Source organism: Xiphophorus couchianus, chromosome 15 (genome assembly GCF_001444195.1).
Source record: "Xiphophorus couchianus chromosome 15, X_couchianus-1.0, whole genome shotgun sequence".
NCBI classification, from domain to species: Eukaryota; Metazoa; Chordata; class Actinopteri; order Cyprinodontiformes; family Poeciliidae; genus Xiphophorus; species Xiphophorus couchianus.
The window spans coordinates 20,486,841-20,508,952 of NC_040242.1; the positions used below are offsets into that span (position 1 = coordinate 20,486,841).

Consider the following 22,112-nt stretch of genomic DNA (forward strand, 5'->3'; position numbering starts at 1 on the left):
ACATTCAGACAATCACAGTATCAACACTTTATGCATAAAATAGAGATATGTAAGCCTCCATATGAAAACATTTTGTGCTACTTCTCGTTGTTAAAAATGATTTTGTTTCAGGTATGAAAAATGAAAAGGCTCAATCATTATAAATCCAAAATAAATGTGACATTCATGCCGATTCTGACTGCATGAGAGCTCGTAAACGTTCAGCTTGTTACTACCTGAGATGACAGCCAGTTTGTGCGAGCCGTGTTCCCCTCTGGCTATTCTCTCAGCCTCCTCCATCAGCATCATGCCGAAGCCCTGCAGGATCATTACAACACCATGAGGAGGCTCGCCTTAATTGTAATTGGCTGTGCAGAGAGCTGAGGACGTGATGTAACTCTTTCACCTGGTGCTGGAACTTGCTTGGGTCGCGGCTGCTCACTGGGACCACGCTGCCGTAGACGTGCAGCTCGCGGACGATGGACACGCCTCCTTTCAGCTCGGGTCGGAAGGACTGGGGCGAGCAGCAGCGCAGGCGCAGGAGACCGATCAGGATGTCCTGCTCTGGGTCCTCGTAGGACAGGAAGGTCTCCCAGCCGCCGTTAGCCACGTAGTCCCTCCTGACCAGCTCCACCTGCGCTCAGAGCGGAGTGAGGAAACAGCAGGTTGTGATGTTTCGATGAATGTTTTCGGTCTGTGGGAGGTTTACCTGGTAAGGCCTGACTTTGTGGTGGATTTCCTGAATGCCAACTTCTCGGGTCCGTACGTCTCGGCACTGAAAAGAGCATCACATCTCCGGGTAACAGAATGGATTGTTTTGGTTTATTCCATTTTTTTTTCTTTCAAATACATCATCATGCTGTCCTGGAACTGGATCACCCTGAGCCAGTGGTGGACACAATTCTGCTAATGGGCTAACGGCAGAGCTAATTTCTGGTTCAGCTCTTTAGCGTTTTTGCTAGCTTTAAAAACATTTAGCATCCTCTAGAATTTATCTGGAAAAATAAATTCAAAGCGCTAATTTATTTGTCTGTTTTGTAAACTTTCAGTTGAATAGAGTTCAACTGAGGGCGATGTAACACTGACACTTGGTGGATGTCATGTATCAACCATGTTGATACATGGTTGAATGTGGAGCTTTAGCGTTAGCTTCCGCTAAATACTGTGTTGGTGTAGCGCGTTAGCGGAACGAATGTTTATGATTAGTGCTTCATGGTTAGCAAGCTAAGTTTTTAGCTAGCTGTATCCTGAACTCTGTATTTTGTTTGGTGCCATTTGCTGTTAGCGCAGCAGTTTATCTACTGTTAAGAAACTTAAGTATCTAGATGTTTATATTCATGCTCTTATTTTGAAAAAGACTGCTTACACAGCAGTTCTGTTTCGTCTTCTCACGTTCTCCATCTCTGTGTCCACCTTTGTGTATTTTTACAGAATTAGTCATTAAAACCAAAACTTTAGTGTCTCAGACAGAAGTCATAGGCTTATGGCTCTTGCTGTATTGATAAAGGAGTATTATGGGTTAAACTAACAAGTGCCTGTCAATGTTTGCTGTTGCCATGACAACCCCTGATGTCCATCCAGGTCAGTACTCTTACACGCCATAACATTAAAGGCGTCTTGATTCATGGTCACTTTCTAGAGAGCCTAGACTTCACAGGAAAGAAGAAACCTTGTAGATTTATTTTTAAGTCGGAGAGAACTTTCCTCGCTGCCTGGATGGCAACAGATACGCTCACATAAAAGCTCCGAAGCAAGGCAGAAACCGCTAAAACGTAAGGAAAGAGGCAGACGGAAATTAGGTCAGACTCGGGGATAATTTCCGCTCCGCATCACAACAGGTTTGTGGAGATACGATGTCAAACGCAACACGCCTCCTGCCACTCCGTATTCAAATGAAGCCTGGGCAGAAAAAAGACAAGTAGGGGATAGATGCTGAAGTACAAAGTGAAGAAAGAAGAGAACTTGTAGTTTTTTTTTGTTTCTTTTAAAACTCTTCTTGTTTTTAACAGAAGCGTTCCCAGCCCCGTGGCTTTTATCTAAGGGTGGATTTTGACCAGCGCATCTGATGAAAGCTGAGGGGTTTCCTGCCTCCCGTCACCGCAGCTGTAATCTACTTCCCACTTAGACATGAAGGAGGGATGGAGGGAGGGAGGGGAGTCTTCCTGCGCTCAGCTGTACCAGAGAGGCTTTCTGGGTCTATCATCTCGCCCTGCCATGAATGAAAGTGACTCCTATTATCTGCCGGTGGCCCCTGCCGGCCCCTTTAATGGTTCGCCGCCGGACTGGAAAAGCCCGTTAGCTCAAAAATAAGCCGACGCGTGAGCTTTAAGGCTCCTACTGTCTCACCTCAGTGCCCATGTCCTTCATCCGAGCCAGAGCTAGCTCCCTCAGGTTGCCGTGCTCCACGCCGGAGCTCACCAGTGGCATGGGGATGTCCCTGATGGGGCAGAGCAGAAACCATTAGCAGTAACCACATCTGTTACTGGTTCAGTCCCGTACTAAGCTAGAACTTTCCCCCCTACTTTAACCACCAACCTTAAAGTATTTCAAATTACTGACCGACATTAGCACATGATTGGCAAAACAAAAACAATACACTTTGAAAGTGTGTATTGTACCTCGATTAGAAGGGCCGTACTTTGACTAGACCATTCCAGCACATTATTTTAATCGCTACCAAGGGTGTAAGAATCTTTCACTTTGGGCCATATAAAGATCATGAATGTGAGCCAGGTGTGGCAGAATGTATAAAAAACCTCCAGCTAAATAAACTTAAGAACAATAACAAATAACCATTGTGTATTTGAAAAGTACTAATTTTAAAATTAAATACTGAACGTCTTTTCACATTGATGTAATTTGGAATGTACAGATGAAAAATTGCTTTGATTTGATTGATAAAATATTTAAAACACACAACTGTTATTGGAAAATTCTCTAGAGTCTAATGGGCTACAGAAAAAGTAACGGCACGCTGGATTTTATTGATTAGGTTGTCTTAAATAGTCTTAGATTCATGCATGTAAAATTAAGTGCTTAAAATGTCTTAAATTAAAAGGAAGCTGGCCTCCAAGACGTTAATCACAGATCTTGAATTTCAAGAGACTATTCAATCTGGTCCGTTCTATTTACTTTCTCGCTGCCGATATACCCTGGCTGGTTAGCTAGCTTTTTTGCATCCATCATGGGTAAGTGCAAACTTATCGACGTTCGTACATTTCTGTCATGATACAGGTCTTAAATTTCATTCGTCGTGGTATTAAAAAGTCTTAAATTTGATTTGGTGAAACTTGTAGAAACTTTGTAATAGGACAATACAAATGAAAATGTCTCGACACATTTGCAATTGTGCCACACTCTAAACTTCCTCCCTGACCTGCCAGTTATGCTTCTTTTTCAATAGATTACATTCAGGTGGGCTTTTGGGGTTTACTGATAACATGACTTTGAAGTCATATATGTGTGAGTCCGATTGCTCCGACCTTCCAGTTCGCTCACCTCTGGACGCGGTACACCCGTGTCCAGGGCGGCACCAGGGCCAGAATGCGGGCCACCAGGTCCACCAGGGCGCTGGGCGTGTAGCTCTTGTAGCGGCCCGTCTTCCACAGCTCGTACAGACCCGTGCCTCGGATCACCAGCGTCGGGTAGAGCTTCAGACCATCGGGCCTGAATGCCGGATTCTCAAAAAACTCCTGCGACAAACATGGACACCTCATTTCAGAACAGGATGTGGGACACGTCAGCAGCTACAGCAGGTTTCCATCCAATTGTCATGTGAATTTTGCCGCGTTTCCTGATTTGGAGGGAATCAACCAGGCTACGCAAAAGCATACTGCCTAATAAATGATTGCTGTAACAAACACTATAATGTTCGTTATGTCTGAACTTATTTAGCAAATGTGTTTTCATCTCCCCTTTGTGCATTAACACTTTTACGGAAAAACCAAAAACCCCTTCAAGTGTAGTTATGTTTCCATTGACCTTCAATTTTCGCAAATTGAAATTACATACCTACATGTGCTTAATAGAAATATGCTAATTTCGAAGCAACATTGTTTGTGATAGGATGAGGTGATTTTTCAGATGAACTGAAACTAGTGCATTTTGCAAAACTGTGATTAAAACAATTTTTTCGCATCACAAAAGTGATTACCAAGCCGATGTTACTACTGGCAAAAACAACAAAGAACAAGTGGAAGGAGGCGCAGCAGGATTTTGAATGATGATAGCTTGAATAAATGTATTTATCCTGGTGTGATTTTGGCATTTGTTATGCGATTTTTTAATTATTTTTTTTACATTAGCGGCATATCAACAACGGTTTGCAGACATTTATAATGGAAACGTAGCTATAAGGGGAGAATATTTAAAATTTTGCTGTTTCCGTTAACCTTTTCCAAAGCAATACTTCAAAATGTGCATTAAAAAAAAGTTGATGGAAAAAATGCTTCTGTTTTATCAGCTAGATCGGAAATAACCTCAGCTCTGTAACAAACCGTGAACAATGACCTAGTTAACTTTAGATGCAAAGCTAGTTTAAGCAGAGGAAGGGCGGACAAGATGATTTTATCTGTTTTCTAGATGGAACGGATCAATTAAGTTCATTGACATGAAAGCAGCTAACAACTGCAGCTCTTCAGCTCACTGGAAGAGTGGGCGAGGGGATCCGTTGTAATTTCCAGTCATCCTCCTCCCCTCTGCACCAGCTATCACGACCGTGAAGATCTGGATTCTGGAATCGAGGAAAGTTACCAGAAATAAGCCGCGTTATCGTCTCCTTATCGTCTCTGCTGCTAATCACACGAAGACGTGTTCCACACGGGCCTGCGGTGAACCCACAGGGAGGAGAGGCGGCTAATCAGACGAATAACAACCCGTCTATAGGGACTGTCCTCAAGATCCTGCACCTGCTGCCGTTTTCAATTGTGCCTCCTGTCTGCCAGGAGAGAGGAGCAGCGTTGCGGAGGCCGGACCTGGGCGCCGTGATAAGAGAGCGAGAGAGAGACAAAGAGAGAGGAGGGCCTCGGGTTGGCAGGGGGAAATCGAAAGCCATTATAGGGACACGAGGAGGATGCGGGAATCTCCTGCTGCTGCCGTCCGCAGGACGTGGTGGACACCTGTCTGTCCAAGCCGGTGTTGCATCATATTAGGTGACCACCACTGTGGCCAGTGTTACACCATGTTCTGTGATCACCGTATATTGTGACCAAAGGAGGCTTTGGAACGAGGTTGGGATGCAAAATGAAAAGTAAATGAAAATCTGAAGAATGAAAAACAAAATACTAAACTCTACTACTCAAGAATTTAATATTTTTTCTGCAAGTTACAGTTTGGTCACAGTATCTGATAAGACCTATTATATTCTGTGACTGTCTATATTCCCTTAATAGTCATATTATTAGTGGTCAGATGTTACTTTTTATTCTTTCTTCTGCTTTTTATTTATTTTTCCTTTTGCGTTTGTTCCTCCGTCCTCCAAAAACCGTTGGGTTTTTGTTGTAGGCGTAGCAAAGTGTCAAAACGCAACAGCGCCTCCTACGGCCACAATAAACGGTGGTCACAGAATATGGTGCAAAGGCCAAAACCGTCCGAGCGAATCTGGTCCAAAAAGACAAGAAACGCTAAGTTGGAAGCAAACAAACAGCTCTCTGGTAATCTCAGCTGCTGTTTACATCATGAAGGCAACATTTACTTCCCATTAAAATCAAATTAGACACTGCTAACAAACAGCGGCTTTGATGGGTTTTCTTTTTTTTAAAAGAATACGTGCATGCATTATTTGTTTCTGCCTAATCCTTTTAATATAAGCTGCGGTTCTACATGGTGCAGGACGGCGGGGGGAAGATCTGACGAAAATTAACGGCCCCGATCTTCCTCAATGTCGAGGGAACACATATCGACTCTATGTCGTCTGCAGCATTTTAAGTGGATTTCGATGCTGTTGGTTATGGTTGGGTGGTTTCAAGGAACGGCTTGTTGAGAGACCTAGAGGAGAAAACGAGGAGGTGATACAATATTCTGAAATGTATATTCAACCATGGGGAAGAGCTCACGTGTTTATTAAGAAGATAAAATTAAGTAGGAGAGTTAAATAAGTGGAAAAAATTCTCAAAACTGTCTAAAAGAGAACAGATGAAAGCAAGAAAACTTGAAGGTTTTGGTGAAGTGTAAAGTTCTATTCAGGGTTGGAACTTTACCATGCTAATTTAGATTAATTACATTGATTTTAATGCCTGAATACAAAAGGTTCCCAGCGGAATCTTTGTATTTTGTGCGTTTCCGGTACACCCGTAAATCCGATGCACAAGCAACATCCAAATAACCGCAACGGAAGACAAAGTCACTTCTCTTGGTTAATTTTTGCTTCAAAAAACAATCTGATGGGAGGATTGTTGTGTTTAAGTTGTGCTAAAAGACGTTAGCTCATCAGTGAAGCTGATAGCATCTTAATGCTAAACACGTTAGCAACGCTAACGTCCCCAACGCTAATGTCAGCATCCAGAGTTCACATTTCTAAAGAAGGATTTGTTCAAAGAAGCTCCATGAATGATTTTCTGAAACACTGGAAAGATGAATGGGTAGAAAAGCACGCTGCACCAATCTGATGGTAGAATAATGGAAATAAGAGATTAAAAACAATACATATTTTTGGAAGCAGAAAAGGTTTTGAATTGAAAATGTTGCTTTTCTTGAGTCTGTAGGCAGTTTTAGATTAAAATATGATTAACTACAACAAATTAATTACATTTAAAATTTTAATCAAGTTCCACCATTAATTTTATTACAGTATGGCAAAAAAAAAAGCAGGGTTTGTATATTTAGCGCGTATGTTTCGAGACTGTCTATGCTTAGCCACAACTGACGAAATGTAGCAACGTTGGTTTGTTGATCTGAGAAGTCTTTTAAATGCAAAGATTTATAGGAGTTGCCAGGATGTGTTACCTGTAAAGAATTTATGGCGTTCTCCAGAAGAAAACCCTCTGGAATTTGAATAAGTACACATCTTAGTTGTATCAAATATCTTGTTCTAAAAAGCAAGGTATCAGTTCCAAATGCTAAAATTTGCTAAAATTAACCACGAAAAAAAAAAGCATCTGTTTGACCAGATCTTATCTTTTCATAACGACTTCTACCAACCTCCCTTCCATAAGATGTCTGACTACAACAGGAAAGGAAACTATTTCTGATGACGTTACGGAGCATCACCTTAAAATAACCAAACTGTCTAATTAAAGTTGCAGAAACAAAAGAAAATCTAACTTTCTAAATTCCTAATATTTGAACTCAATGTTTTGACCTTGTGTGTGTGTGCGTGTGTTTAAATTTGCCCTGTGTGTAATTTATCACCTAAATATAGTCATTATTCTAAATCATTATTTCCCCTTTCCTCTGCATCATTTTGACATCAGTGGCAAGAACCTGGAAATCTTAGCGAATGGGCTAATTTGGTTCCCCTGACAACCTGTCAGCTACCCCTGTGTCCCTCCTCCCCCACCTCCCCATGTGTAATGGTGGGGAGCGAAATTTTACGACACGGACTCAAAAATCCCACGTCGCTTCGCTTCGGAGCCGTGAATTTCTCCTCATTCCTGATGGCAGACAGCGTGCCACGGAGGATTAGATATGGTGAAGGGGAGAAAAGTGGGAGTCACACACACAACTTGTATAATCTAAGTGTCATTGTGATAAGAAAAGAGAGAGGGGAAGAGCCGCAGAGAGGAAGGCAATGCGATCAGAGGAGGAGGACAAAGGGACGAGAGCGGGGAGATTGATGAAACGGGGTGGAAGGGAAAACTTACGACTGGAAGGGAGGGGGAGAGAGGAGGATAAAAAAACTCTACAAACAGACAGGAGACAGGAAATACAGAGAGTTGGAGGAGGAAGATAAGTCCAGAGGACGAGTGGTGGAGGAAATGCTGCAGGAGAGGAAAGGAAGAGGGTCAAGAAGAGATTTAATCTGCTTCCTTGCAACACGCCGACCCGCAGCTGCCCTTCATATTACTATTACACACACAGTGACTGACACAGGAGGTTCACACAACACACACACACATATACTTCCAAACACAGGTAATCCAAGAAATATGTGAGAAGGCACAAACTTTCAAGTAGCCTCATTAAGGAAGTGGACTGGTGACGCCACAATAAGCTGATATTCATCCTGTATGAACAAGTCTGGAATTTACAAACTAATTTGTTTGTTTTTGCTATAGGCTCCTGGTGTTTGTCTTCAAATGCATCAGGAGGCAGTGTGGGACGATTATTGTCCTATAGCATTGAGATGAAAGGCTGATATGCACCAATGTGGGAGATGACGGGGAGTAATTACTGATTAATTACTTAATTAATTGCCATTAATGGCAATCAGTTGGCTAATTAGATTGATAAAAATGATTCCAGATTAAGTTAGCCAACTGCTCCTTATTAGAGACACTGAAAATGTTTTCCGAGTCAGTAAAACTTTTATGCAAACTAATGAAACAATTCACATGAGATCAATCTGAATAACATGCCAAACACATAGCCTTTAGCTCAACCTTTACCTCGCTAAAGGCTGAGCTAGAATCGTGTTTTTACAGGTTCAAGTTGACCACGCGAGCCGAGCTAGAGGTGTGGTGTTTATTGTCAAGAGAAGTGGAGTTTTGATGACTACACTGAGCCCTCTGTGAAAACTGAGGATGAAGAATCTGCATCTTCACATCCCAGACGAACCTCTTCTCTTTCTAGTGGATGAGGACGGCGAACTGCAGGAGGGTGATGGACTCCCAGCATGTGAAAGGTCTGACCTCGTGGAGGGGGTGTCAAGAAAATCCGAGCTCATCCCACTTCCCCATGCTGGAGATTTTAGTTTAACAGTAATAATAAATAAAGTTATCTTTAAAATGAATCACTCAAGTGACATCAAGGCCCAACAGTAGACTTAAGTGTCAATAAAATAAATCTAGTTGTGTGTGTTGTTTTTGTCTCATGCAAACTTTGCTTTAATTCTACTTTTTTCTATCTAATCATAAGAAATCATAGTCAGTCAGAGAGAGTCATTAAACAGGAAAAGCAGGTTTCCTGGAAAAAGAGGAAGTTTCCAGCCTGCAGATTTATAAAAATAGCTGAGACTATTTCTTAGTTTAAAGCATGAAAGTTTTAAAGAATGAAATCTAAACATTATTAGTAATTGGATAAGATTCAAAGTAAAATACTTATATGAATATTGGTTTACTTGTAATAATACACTTATATTTGTGGGAACTACAAGAAAAACAAGTAACTGTAACTTTAGTAGTAAATAATTAGAATCATGTATTATTCTTGGTTTCTTTTCAGAAAAACATCTGTAATAACTCACATTAAGATTATAATAAGAATAATTAATAAGTTATGGTTATAAAATCATAAATGAAGCTAAAGAAAATAAATGTGATATAAATGTGATTTTGACATTAAACTTGAAATGGTGTAAAAAGGTGTAACTGCAATTAAACATCACTGATATGTTGGAGGTAGAGAGTAGGTGAAAGGTTGTGCAGGCAAGGGACACAGGAGGTTGAGCAACCCTGAGACATTGGCACAGACATCAGGAAATGTCTGTAAGACAGTGATGGATATGAGATCATCTGTCTAAGCAGACAGCAGGCGCACCAGGGGGGTGGATAAACCCTATAAAAGGTGGGTGCAAAAGAGGAACCTTTTGTTGGATCCTCCGGGCAGCTTCGAGCCAAGATCGAGATGGACAAAGAACTCTGCAGCTGAAGAAGAGCCGGGGCCACGGAGCCGGAGACTGTCCTGCACATGGAGACCAACCCGTCTGGCCCACAATCTGTGGCTTCGAATCGCACTTCTCTCATCGGCTGGGTTCTGACCCCAAAGACAAAGATGAAGACAAAGACAAGGAAGAAGAACTGGTGCCTTTTTTCCTGCCAGCACCAAGTCCTGTGTGACCTCAGCATCCATGCGGAGAGGAGGCTCATCAGACCTGCGGAGATCCTGGCCTTCGCCGATCAACATCTTCCTCCTGTTGCAACACCTTCTTCATCATCGTGCCAGGTCTGGGGTTCGAGGCGCCAAACTCCGTCCGTCTCTCTCAAAGGTTCCCTTTTTTAGTTCTCAGTATCAGCAGTAGGGAAAGATAGACTAGATGATTGATTTTACTTATTTGATTATTTCTGCTACTGAATTAAGCTGTACTGACCCTTGCAAAAATGCCTTACTAATAAAATATTTAGCATAAAGAAAATCTAAAGATGTTGTGGACATTCAGTTAATGAGTCACCTTAAAGTTCTTTGATGGTTGTAAAATAGCTGTGATGTTTGATTCTGGAGAGGAAGAAGTGGAAAATGTTTTTAGGTTGCTGGTAGCCCATATTTAAAACCTCATCCTTGGGACTCGCCCGAGTCACTAAAACCTACCTGGTTCAATAACAAATGCACGTTGTAAAATAGAGAACGAGCGACCGTTAACAGGGTGTGCTCTGTGAAACTAGTTGGCTGTAGGCTGCTCAGTCTGGCTAATTCACAGGGGGAAGAAGGGTGGGACACCTGGATGTAGGCCGTCAGATAACCAGGCGAATCGTTTCTCGAAACCAGCTTAAACAGAGTTTACTTCAGTTCTGGACAGGGTAAATCCCAGCAGATTTAGGAAACTCAACGGACCCGTTAGACGGAGAGCTGGTAGCACATCTCCCCTCTCAGAAGAGGAAGTACGAGAGTGAGAGAGTAGAGACAGAAAGGAGGGGGGGGGTGTTGCGCAACAACATTATATTTGGCATGGAGGGCGCAGATAAATACTTCTAGTATTCTAGTATTCTACTAGTTGTGTGCAGATGCATTCTAGCAACCCTAGTAGATTTTTAATGCACAAACAACTAGAGATAATTATTCTGCCATCGTTTTGGCACCCCCGTTAGCATGGAGCCCCTATGCGCTGCCAATGGTGCATACCCACTGTTTGCACCACTGCTTGGGATGTGCGTTGGTGTAGTCTGGTAAAAACCTGGCACTTGTTCTATGGTTTGCTTCATACAAACAAGCAACCTGGGCGACTGAGGAATGCGCAATGTTTTAACTATAAACCTAGCGTTAGCCCTAGAAATACCACGAGAATTATTGGTATTCTAGCTCCAATACGGGAGAAAAGAGGACCCTGATTTTGTTGACCTGCCACTGTAAAAAATATTTTCTCAATGTGCGATCTTTGACATTCCTCTGCTGGAACTGAGACTGTATGTGAGAACTGAACTAATTAATGCTCAAATAAATTGGCAACAGAGAAGAAAACACATCATCCTTACTTAAACTAAGTATTTTTTTCATATAAATATATTTAAACTGCTGCATTAAGTACAACACATTCAAGGTCTCTATGTTAGTGATACATTTGTTGATGCTTTCTGTCCATACCATTAAAAGGTCATCCAAAACTAAAATTAAACTGTATCTTTGCCAAAACAGCAGATACAACTTTTTCAATAAAACCTTATCGTTGCTGTCGACATGCAGATTTTTTGTGGGAAGTTTTTCTTTTTTCCTGCAGCTGGACAGACTACTCAATATCTGGGATCATCAGAGATCTCCTTTCAAATACTCTGTGAACTTTCTGACCTGGGGTCAGAAAGTTTCTCTCAGGGGTTCGGCGGAGTCTCTGCCGCAGAGGTAAAGACACACTTGTGTAAAGTCGTGATGACACGCCCCGCTTGGCCATCACTGGCTACAGAGGATCATGTTACATTGCTCAGCCAATCAGTGCTGCGGGGAATTTAGTGTGTGCAGTATCAGCGGCTGTCGTAGTTGTACATCGCGTGGTTTCTTTCTTAATATTTTAATCCATACTAAATATGTCGAGCAAAAAAAGAAGAAATTGAACAGACTTTGCTCTGAAGATGCACTTGCCAAGGTGAAGCCACGCCTCTCTGAACTGGTCTCCCAAAGACAACAGCAGAAGTGACACTGATTTACAGGTATGTCATTTGTGCAATACTTTATTCTGGCCCCAAAAAAGTATTTTGTGGATTCAAAATGACAAAAAACAAACAAAATTTAAAATAAAAAAAATTAAGTTATTAAAAAATTTGTCATTCTTTGAAAAAATCCAAATTTATTTTTAAATTAGTAAAATAGTAAAAAAAAAATATTTTGGGGGCTGAAATTCTTTTATGGGGCCAAAATATTTTGGGGGGCCAGAATAAAGGAACACTGTAACTTGCTGTGAGTTCATACCTATGTCTTGAATTTGAAAAAAATAAAAAATAATTATTTATCACTAAAGAAGGGTTCGGTGAATGCGCATATGAAACTGATGGGTTCGGTACCTCAAAAAAGGTTAAGAACCACAGCATTAGACGTACAATAAATAACAAAAAATAAATAAATAAAAATAATCTGATGTGTGTTACTAACATCATTTTTGACCATGGTTGTTCAAGAAACAACAGAGATTCAAACAAATCAACAAAGTCATGTTTCTAGACTGAAATTGAGTTTTCTTTTAATGTTTCTTAAATCAGTCGTTAATTAAACATGAAAATCTCACATTTTAAACTTCAGGAATCTGTTACCTCCTGATTTCTACCAGTTGGAATCACAACTATTTATATTTTAAAAAATTGTTTAATTAACATAAAACCTATTCAAATGAGAAAATGACTGACATTTTCAGTCTAAAATCTCACCAGTACCATTTACAAAAAACAAAACAAAACTATTTTCCACTCATTCTACTTTTAATTACTTGATTTTATTTGTAAAATCAAACCCCCAAATGAGGCGGAAGCGCCTGCGGCTGGAAAGCCAGCCTTCATTTACATCCTACAGTCAGGCGTTCTGCCTGACTCTGCACATTCACGTCGAAGCTGCCTCTAATCAGAGCAGGGAAAGCCAGCCTGCTGGTGAGAGACATCTGACGGGATGCTGCGTCGCGTCGCGGTTCGGCCCGTGATGCCGCTCTCGCAGCTTTTGGCTCTGCTATTTTCAGATGCCACATGTAGCACTCACTCGTTGCCATGTCGCTGTGAGCCGAGTGACGGTGACACACTCGGATGCCGACTAAAGGAACGAGGTACGATTACGGATGTCACAAACAACAAACTTAATTATCCACTTGATGCGGAGCTTTCCTGCTATTGTTTTGTAATTTTGTTGTGTGCAAGTTGTGCCCAAAAAAAAAAAAAGGAGTCAACGTAAAATAGCACCTCAAAGATAAACATGCTGCTGCAGCATCGCTAATGTCAGCGTCCGCAAAACATATTTCTAAAGATTAAAAACAAGAAATAAATTTGTTGTTGAGCTCATGTGTCTATTTTTTTCAATAATTTAGCAGCAAAAAGCATTTCTAAATAGAGAATGTTGCACATTTTGTCAATATGTTTCTCGATTAAAAATGCAATTAATTGAGACAGATCCTGCAATTAAGTTGATTAAAAATTTGAATCAAGTCCCAAAACTAATCTAAACAAATTAAAATCAACACAAAGTTTCTTCACAAGGCTCAAAATCAATCTTCCTCCACAGTGGCACCCACAACAAACAGTGGGTTTGTTTGTGCCCTTACATAAATCTACAAGGTTTCTACAAACCCACCGTTTGTAAGGGCACATAACTGTTGTATATAATAATATAGATATAGATATATCTCATATCTATCTATCTATATGTTTCAATCTACATATCTATATAAAGGTAGATATTAACGTAGATATGTAGACATGTACATAGATATCTACCTATATATATATATATATATATATATATATATATATATACATATATATATATATATATATATATATATATATAGGTAGATATCTATGTACACATATATATATATATACACAGTAGATATATATGATATATATATATATAGATATCTATGTACATGTCTACATATCTACGTTAATATCTACCTTTATATAGATATGTAGATTGAAACATATAGATATCTATATATAGATTTATATATATGTATAGAGAGACAGATATATATATATATATATATATATATATATACAGTAGATATATATGATATATATATCTATATATATATATATATATATATATATAGATATCTATGTACATGTCTACATATCTACATCTATATATCAATATCTATCTTTATACACTGCTCAAAAAAATAAAGGGAACACTTAAACAGGTGTTTAACACTTAAAGTGTTCCCTTTATTTTTTTGAGCAGTATAGATAGATATATAGACATATATAGATATCTATATATAGATTTATATATATGTATAGAGAGAGACAGATATATATGTGTATATATATATCACATACATATATATGTACGTGATATATATATACATATCTATATCATTTTTATATAGATTTATATATACATAAATATAAATATGTGTGTGTGTGTATATATATATATATATATATATAAATACAGTACAGACCAAAAGTTTGGACACACAGTTGTGTCCAAACTTTTGGTCTGTACTGTATGTGTGTGTGTATATATCACACACACACACATATACATATATATATATATATATATATATATATATATATATATATATATATATGTGTGTGTGTATATAGATCTAGAGATAGATCCATAGATAGATAGAGAGAAATTTAGATATAGATATATCTTGCCCAGAAAAATAATGGCTTTCAAAAATTTCCCCAATTTGTATAGGTTTAAACTTCTAAAAGCCTCTTTTTGGTCCACGTTGTTTACATTTTTTTTTTTCTAAATCTCCCTCTAATTAATAAATGTGGATTTCTTATTTTCTCTTTAGAATTAGAAATAAAAATCTTACAATGGATGAACATGAGTACTGATGTCCCTCTTTTTAATATGATCTAATATGTCCAATTAACAACAGTAGCTCTTTTTCCAATTCCCGCCAATCACTCAACCCACCCGTGGCCCCACCCCGTCGACTTCCTGTCTTGTCTTTGCTCAGACAGTACTTTCCTCAACAGATCGTTCTGGTATTTGAGTTTAGCACTTAGTTTACGATTTATGTCAAACATCTCATCAAGCTGTCTCATTAAGTATTTCTGTAGTTCGATATTTCCCAATTCAGGTTCCTTAGATTTGGCCTGACACGTACACTTTGCTTGACTTGTGGAAATCACAGTGTCCTTGGAATAACACTGCTTTTCCAAGTAAGCTTGTTCACCGTCTTTTGCTGGAACTGAAACAGCTTGCCCTTCGATATGTTCAGCAAAGAAATTTAGTTCAATGCAAGGTTCTGATTCAGGGAACACTTTCCAAAATGTCTTCTTTCCGCTGCTTGGCAAAGCTGCCTGATAACTTGGTTTCTTTGGCAGAGGACCGTTATTGATGTCACTATTTTCTGTCAAAAACGTTAGATCTATGCAAGCATCTGAATCTGGGAAAGATTTCCATAATAGTGGCGTCTTCTTGATGCGCTTCATCTTTGATGTCTGTTTCTCCCCTTTTTGATCATTCTTCTGTGATTTGGAGATGGATTTCTTTTTGGTGACCAGCTGTGTTTTAGAAGGTTCTTCTGTGAAAGACTCCTTTTTCAAGGAATCTTTCTGATCACCTTCTTCTTCAGGCCGAGAAGTGTCCTGCTTATTTTCAGTGCAAGACTTAAAGGACTGTTCCTTCTCTGGTGTCTCCTGCAGTACGGAGATCGATTCCTCTTTGGTAACAATTGAAGTGTCTTGTGATCCAGTAGTTTCAGCTGGAATCCTTAAATCAGCAGGGGCATGTTTCTCCAACCAGATTTGAAATGGTATCTTTTTCTTCTTGTTGCGCCTGGTCTTTGTCGGTTGTTCCTCCTTTTGCTGATCCAGTGTCTCCTGTGTTTTGGAGATGAAATCCTGATCAGTGACCAGTGGTGTTTCCTCGGCGCAAATCTCCGTTTTTAAGGAATCTGCCTGATCACCTTTTTCTTCAGGCTGAGAAGTGTCTTGCTTATTAACATTTTCAGTGCAAGACTTAAAGGACTGTTCCTTCTCTGGTGTCTCCTGCAGTACGGAGATCGATTCCTCTTTGGTAACAATTGAAGTGTCTTGCAGTCCAGTACTTTCAGCTGGAATTCTTAGATCAGCAGAGGCATGTTTCTCCAACCAGATTTGAAATGGTATCTTTTTCTTCTTGTTGCGCCTGGTCTTTGTCGGTTGTTCCTCCTTTTGCTGATCCAGTGTCTCCTGTGTTTTGGAGATAAAATCCTGATCAGTGACCAGTGGTGTTTCCTTGGCGCAAATCTCCTTTTTGAAGGAATCTGCCTGATCACCTTCTTCTTCAGGCAGAAACGTGTCTTGCTCATTAACATTTTCAGCACAAGACTTAAAGGAATCTTCCTTCTCTGCTAGATCAATTGTCTCCTGCAGTACGGAGATCAATGCTGTTTCGGTAACTGGTGAAACGTCTTCTGTTCCAGTACTTTCAGCTGTACTTTCAGCTGAAATCCTTAGATCAGCAGGGGCATGTTTCTCCAACCAGATATGAAATGGTATCTTTTTCTTCTTGTTGCGCCTGGTTGTTGGTGGCTGTTCCTTCTCTGCTATATCGACTGTCTCCTGCACTCCAGCGATGGACTCTTCTTCACTGACCTGTGAATCGTTCTGCTTATCAATATTTCCTGCAGAAACTTGGTCAACGGGGACGTGTTCCTCGGACCAGGTTTTGAATGGTACCTGGTTCTTTTCATTGGACTCACTCTCAGGTGTCGGTCTGTCCCCTTTTTGATCCACTGTCTCCTGTGCTTTGGCAATCGATTTATCTTCAATCACCAGAGAAGCGTCCTGCTGTTCAATATTTTGAGCAGAAATCTTTAGCTCCTCAGGTGCGTGCAGCTCCCACCAGACTGCAAATGACACCTTCTTCTTGTGCTTGGGTGGCTTGGGTGGCTGTAATTCCCTTTCAACAATGTTGACGGAATAAACCTCTTCGACTCTAGGCTGGTTGGACTGCATTGTAACCTTTGCTTGTCTCAGGTTCTAAGATAAATCAGTTCTCTAGAAACTCAGTAAAGATTTCAAGTTAAGTTTGATGTCAATCTCCAAAAGAAATGTTCACCAAACAAAGTTGAAAATGTTACTGTAAACTGCTAAATAAATTCTCAAGAGAAAGTATCAACAACGGCTGCTAAAGGGTTGTGATGAAAGTAGATCGATGTGAAGAGCTTATATCATCGCTGGTGATGTCAGAATTCTGCTTTTGGAGTTATATTGTGATGCCACATTGTGATGTCACAGTTTTGTTTAATATTCAGAGAGGGCTTGTCTGATGGATTTTTTATTAACATGGCGGATGCGCTCGCAACCTGACTGCAGAAAGCGTCAGTGGGCTTTTAAACTGTCACTGGTTGCCATAGTTACCCACCATTAACTTGTTGTTTTGACGTTGGTTAGCATGTTGTCAGCGTAGCTAGCCTAGGCTACTATAACTGTTCAAAACTGAGTGATAAAATAAGTTATGCTACCCCAGGACGCCTGGGGCAGGGGGGGAAGTTATGACAATTCCAAGGGCCACTGACCAACAGGGGGCCCTCCACAATTATTTTTTTTTTTTTCATAGAAATTAAATAAAATATGGCTCTGTCAATTACAAATTTAATCATATTATTTTCTAAAATTGTTCAGTAAAAATTAAATGTTACCACTCCCAGACCAAAAAGCACACCCATATTTCCACTGTACCCTCCACATGGATCTGTGAGTTTTAGTGCTGTCAATCACAATCTCATGTGGCTGCTCATCCTCCCTCCCCTTGCTCTGTGCTATGCTGTAGCTAGAGCAGCCTGTTGTGATGCTCTGTCTGGTTAGCATAGCTATCAATGATGGCAGATAAACGGTTTTCCTGTAACAATAAGTTGTTTCTCCCCCATTAGCATATTTAGCAGTGAGTGAATGAGGTTGACTGACAGCGCTACTGGTTCTGATTGGTAAATTTGAGTGGAAAGTTGCTTTACTTTAGCTAGCAATAATAGTTCAGGGAAGAGGTAGAGGAGATTGATTGTTTTCACAGATTGTCTGTCTCATAACAAACTGGCACAACATGGTGACAGCTTTAACAAATATGGAGAAAACCTACTTTTTATTAAAGTTATATACTGCAGCTTGAATAAAGAGCAACTACATAGCACTTTTTGATAAGTCTGGATTGCGTCATGTTTATTTTGCACGTTGCCTATGACTGTTGCTTGTGAGGAGAGACATTTCAGTAATAGAAAAAATGTAAGCAACCTACTTGCATACTGTATGTAAACTGTTGTATGTAAATTCATGAGCAGTAAATATTGTCCTAGTATCAGTATTGGACCAAAGAAAGCAAGGCAGTTGCAAGCCTTCAAAATTGTGACACTTTTCGTGGGTCAAATAGACAAAAAAAAATTGTAACAGCAGCTGTGCGGAGGGGGCCCAATCTAATTTTTTGTCATGGCGCCCAAGATTCCTGGCGGCGCCCCTGCCCACACATAAACCCTTCTGCAAACCTGGATCATCAGAGGTTGTTTAAAGAGGAATTATATACACTAAGTTATAGGAAGCTGAAAGCATGGGAGCCAATGAGCGTGGGAACTGACAAAGTCGTCAAAAATTGTGTTTTTACATCAATTTGTTCTCCGGCTAAATAAAAACATGCCTATTTTTTTTTTTACCAGAGGTGGGAGTAACAGTGATCCCAGCAGCAGACAAACAGCCTGTCCTCAGCTTCTCACCGCCACATATCATCATATTCACGACCTTTATTGGCTTCAATAGAAAAACACTAGAAAAAAAAGCTAACTATTCACAACCTTCTTAGAACATATTAGTCATTGCTGGATATAAGGTGCATTAAGACCAGTAAGCCAGAGTTCATTAGTGGATTTAGTCCAACATGCAGTAAAGTATATACTGTCAGACAGTTTAATAGGTCTGCTCTCCTTTATGTCCTTGTTACTGTCAGAACGGTTCCATCATTAATCTGACTTCTGTAGTTTGAAAGGACGTCCAACACATTCATTTATGAAAAAGCAACCACGCTCTATACAGAATTGCTTGAGTAGTCTCCAGTGGCAACATGATATTAACCGGGATCGTAAAAACAACTACAACGAAAGAAATTTAGATTTTCTTTGTGTGTAATACTGCCACAAAAATACAGCCCTATTATTCTTTACACATTTCAGTGTTTGGAACTTATAAGCACTAATTTTTATAAGGATAATTATCTCATTCTCTAACCCTCAATAACATCTTTTTCTGTTTATTGTTGTCAAATAAAGTTTTTTGCTCTCACTGACCAATTTGAATCAAGAACACAATTCTCACCCACTGCTTTGATTGACGGTTTTGAATTTTAACCATTAAAGCCAACTCCAGTCAACTCCTGAATACACCATCTCTCCATGAAACACAGTAGTGGTAGCTTCATGCTGTGGGGTGTGTATCTTGAAAAAGAGTTAATGGGAAGATGCATGGAGCTAAACATAGGGCCATCCTAAAAAATCTTTTTTGGGGGATAAAAAGCCTGGAGCATGGAAACTGCAGCTCTGAGGAGGAGCGTTGTCCTCGAAGGCGGACCTAGGTTCATCCAGGCATTTTGCACAGCTGAATGGTTGCCATGGAGTAAAGGATTTCTCAAACATGCATTACATAATCAAAGCAACACTCCAGGTATGTTTTTTGATGAGGGAATACTATTATAACATGATGTGCAGCTCACAAAATGCTGTTGCATAAAACTGCCCCTTTAAAATGAATAGGTGCTTACTATAAACTGCTCCACGTCCCTCTCCATGCCAATATTGGGCAGGTCTGGCATCATGTGTGCAACGACCTTAAACCCAGCATCCTTTGACAGCTGGAAAGACTCGCACACAGCTCGCACTGTGTGGCCTCTGGAAAAAAAAATATGGAAAAGGTCAAATGTAGAGACGGGACTGGGATAATTTTACCAAAATAAAAACAAATGTTCTGACATGTTTCCCTGGCAGACATACTAACCTGTTGGTGTCTCTGGCCACATCTTCGTAAACACTCTGCACGCCGATCTCCAGCCGGGTGCAGCCGTAGCTCAGCATGTCGCTGAGGTGGCGCTTCAGGCAGTAGTCCGGCCGCGTCTCTATGGTGATTCCCACGCACTTGGTGTTGCTGCGCTCCGAGTACCTGCAGCGAGAGAGGGGCCGCCGTGGGAGTCAACCCGGGTTGGGTTCGGTTCTCCCGCGGTGAGTCTTGGGATTATTTTGCTAAACGTCTCTCTTCCTGTAATGACTTTTTAATTTGTCCATTTGGTGCCAATGAGAATAAATATTTGAGGGTCGGAAGAGAGCAGAGGATATATTGGAGGCATCATTTAGCAACATCAATTTGCGAGCTGTAAATTGAAACGGCTCATCACCCAGATAGTTAACACTAACCTCACATTAAAGACACATTAATGCTAGAAAGATGAAAGACCCAACTTTAAAAGCTACACAGGACATCGTTTCCAGTGTTGTTACTAAAAAACTTTACTGTGTGCGGATATTTTTGACAAATACCGGAAGTCGTTAATCAATTTATAGTCGAAAAACCAATGGTATTTTCAATGAACCATGATGCCGACAGTTTTACACAGTTTGCCCTGTAGTCCAAGGCCCCTTCTCCATTGTCTAGTCTCACTCCAGCCAGTTAATGTTTTTGCTTGGTTCTAGCAAAGTTTTCCAGCAATGTGTTCTTCCCTCTGCCGGCGCACAAGAGTTATGGCTGATGCTAAAATGATGTCATTTTGCACGTGGACTCCTTGGTGGCCAGTTTCATGGAAATCTCTTAGTGTATGTCTTCACTATGGATTGCCCCTTTCAGATGAAGATGTACGCACTCTTCCACCCAAGTGTGGCGCACTACAACTGCACACAATGGATCTTTTTATCTTCAATAAGATAAAAACCTCAAGGTTTAACCACAAAATTATCCATTTCCAGTTCGCAATCTTCTATGGACTGGTAGCAGATTGAAAATTGTGGTTGAGATGTTGTTAGAGGAGTTTGAAAGTACCGCCTTCACTCAGATTGTAAGGTAAATCCAAGGCACAATCAATCTGTTGCTAATGAAATCACTTGCACAAAAGACCCGGTTTTTACCACTCCTGAGGTAGTTCCAAAGAATTTGAAGGAACTGCGCAGGATTTGCAAACAAAAACGAACATGGGTGGGGCTGACTGAGGAAGAACCAGTTAAAGCCACGCCCTTTATCACGGGATTCCCAATGGAGTACTAGGCACAAGTTATCTTCTGTCTGATGCTGGTTCTCTCCAACTGAATTTGGGATTGTCTCGTCCTGAGCGTCTTCTACTGAATCAATAAAAAGTCTATTATCTCGGGCGATTATCTCCAGTTTCCTCTGTGTTTCCAGTTTGCCCAATAAAAACTTGTGTGTACACACCATCGCTGAACATAAATCTTTTGCTGATGAATAAAATCAGAACTTTTCAGACACCGGGTGGAAATGAAAATGAAACGGCTTGTTTCGCTGTCCTTTTTAAAATGTAATCTGAAGACCCATGTCGTCTCAGCTTCATTTAGCCTGAATCTGACTGGTGTTCCACTTTCGGAGTTATTACACTCACTGATCAAAATCACCAAAACAACAAGAGCTGCGTCAATTCAGCACACGAGCCAGATGTCATTTTCTCCACTTCAGCTGCTTCAATGACCATTAGCTCCCCTCACACAGCGCCTATTCTCCCGGATTTTGGATCTACTGGCAGTAAATGTCCATCTTCTACAGTCTGCTGGCTGATTTACTCTAATTACAAGAGTTTATGCTCCACAGAGGATGATCAGATTGTGGGAGATGAATCAATAAAAAGTCTATTATCTCGGGCGATTATCTCCAGGTACCTCACCGCTTCTATCAGCTCAAGAGGCGGCGTGCCCGCGGCGCAAGTGTGAGTCGCGGCCACGCGGTTCTTCGATACACAAACATTGCAATTATCACACATCAGCAGCCGAAAGCGCGAGCGCTTTTCAGCCGAGCCCAGTCTTATCCAAACCTAGCAAGCGCTCTCCACAATTACGGCAATCATAGTGTCTTAACAAAGCGTGACGACAGTGGACTGGGGCGAATTAAGGCACACACCTGCGAGATTGCTCACACACTCGATGACAGACGCAACGAAAGACGCTCGTGTAAACCAGGCTTCTTAGTCTTATTAGGCTTTAGGAAAGGAAACGT

At 40.5% G+C, this 22,112-nt stretch overlaps 1 protein-coding gene across 1 annotated transcript in view; it reads right to left on the minus strand.

Annotated features, from left to right (window-relative positions):
• Positions 1-22,112, minus strand: part of elp3 (elongator acetyltransferase complex subunit 3) — a 30,731-nt gene that overhangs the window by 2,723 nt on the left and 5,896 nt on the right. Inside the window, exons 8-14 of the mRNA XM_028040480.1 lie at positions 19,902-20,063; positions 19,669-19,795; positions 3,478-3,671; positions 2,326-2,416; positions 689-754; positions 386-613; positions 216-297 (exon numbers count right to left, since the gene is read on the minus strand). Of these exons, the coding sequence (XP_027896281.1) occupies positions 216-297; positions 386-613; positions 689-754; positions 2,326-2,416; positions 3,478-3,671; positions 19,669-19,795; positions 19,902-20,063 (950 nt within the window). The remainder of the gene's footprint in view (positions 1-215; positions 298-385; positions 614-688; positions 755-2,325; positions 2,417-3,477; positions 3,672-19,668; positions 19,796-19,901; positions 20,064-22,112) is intronic.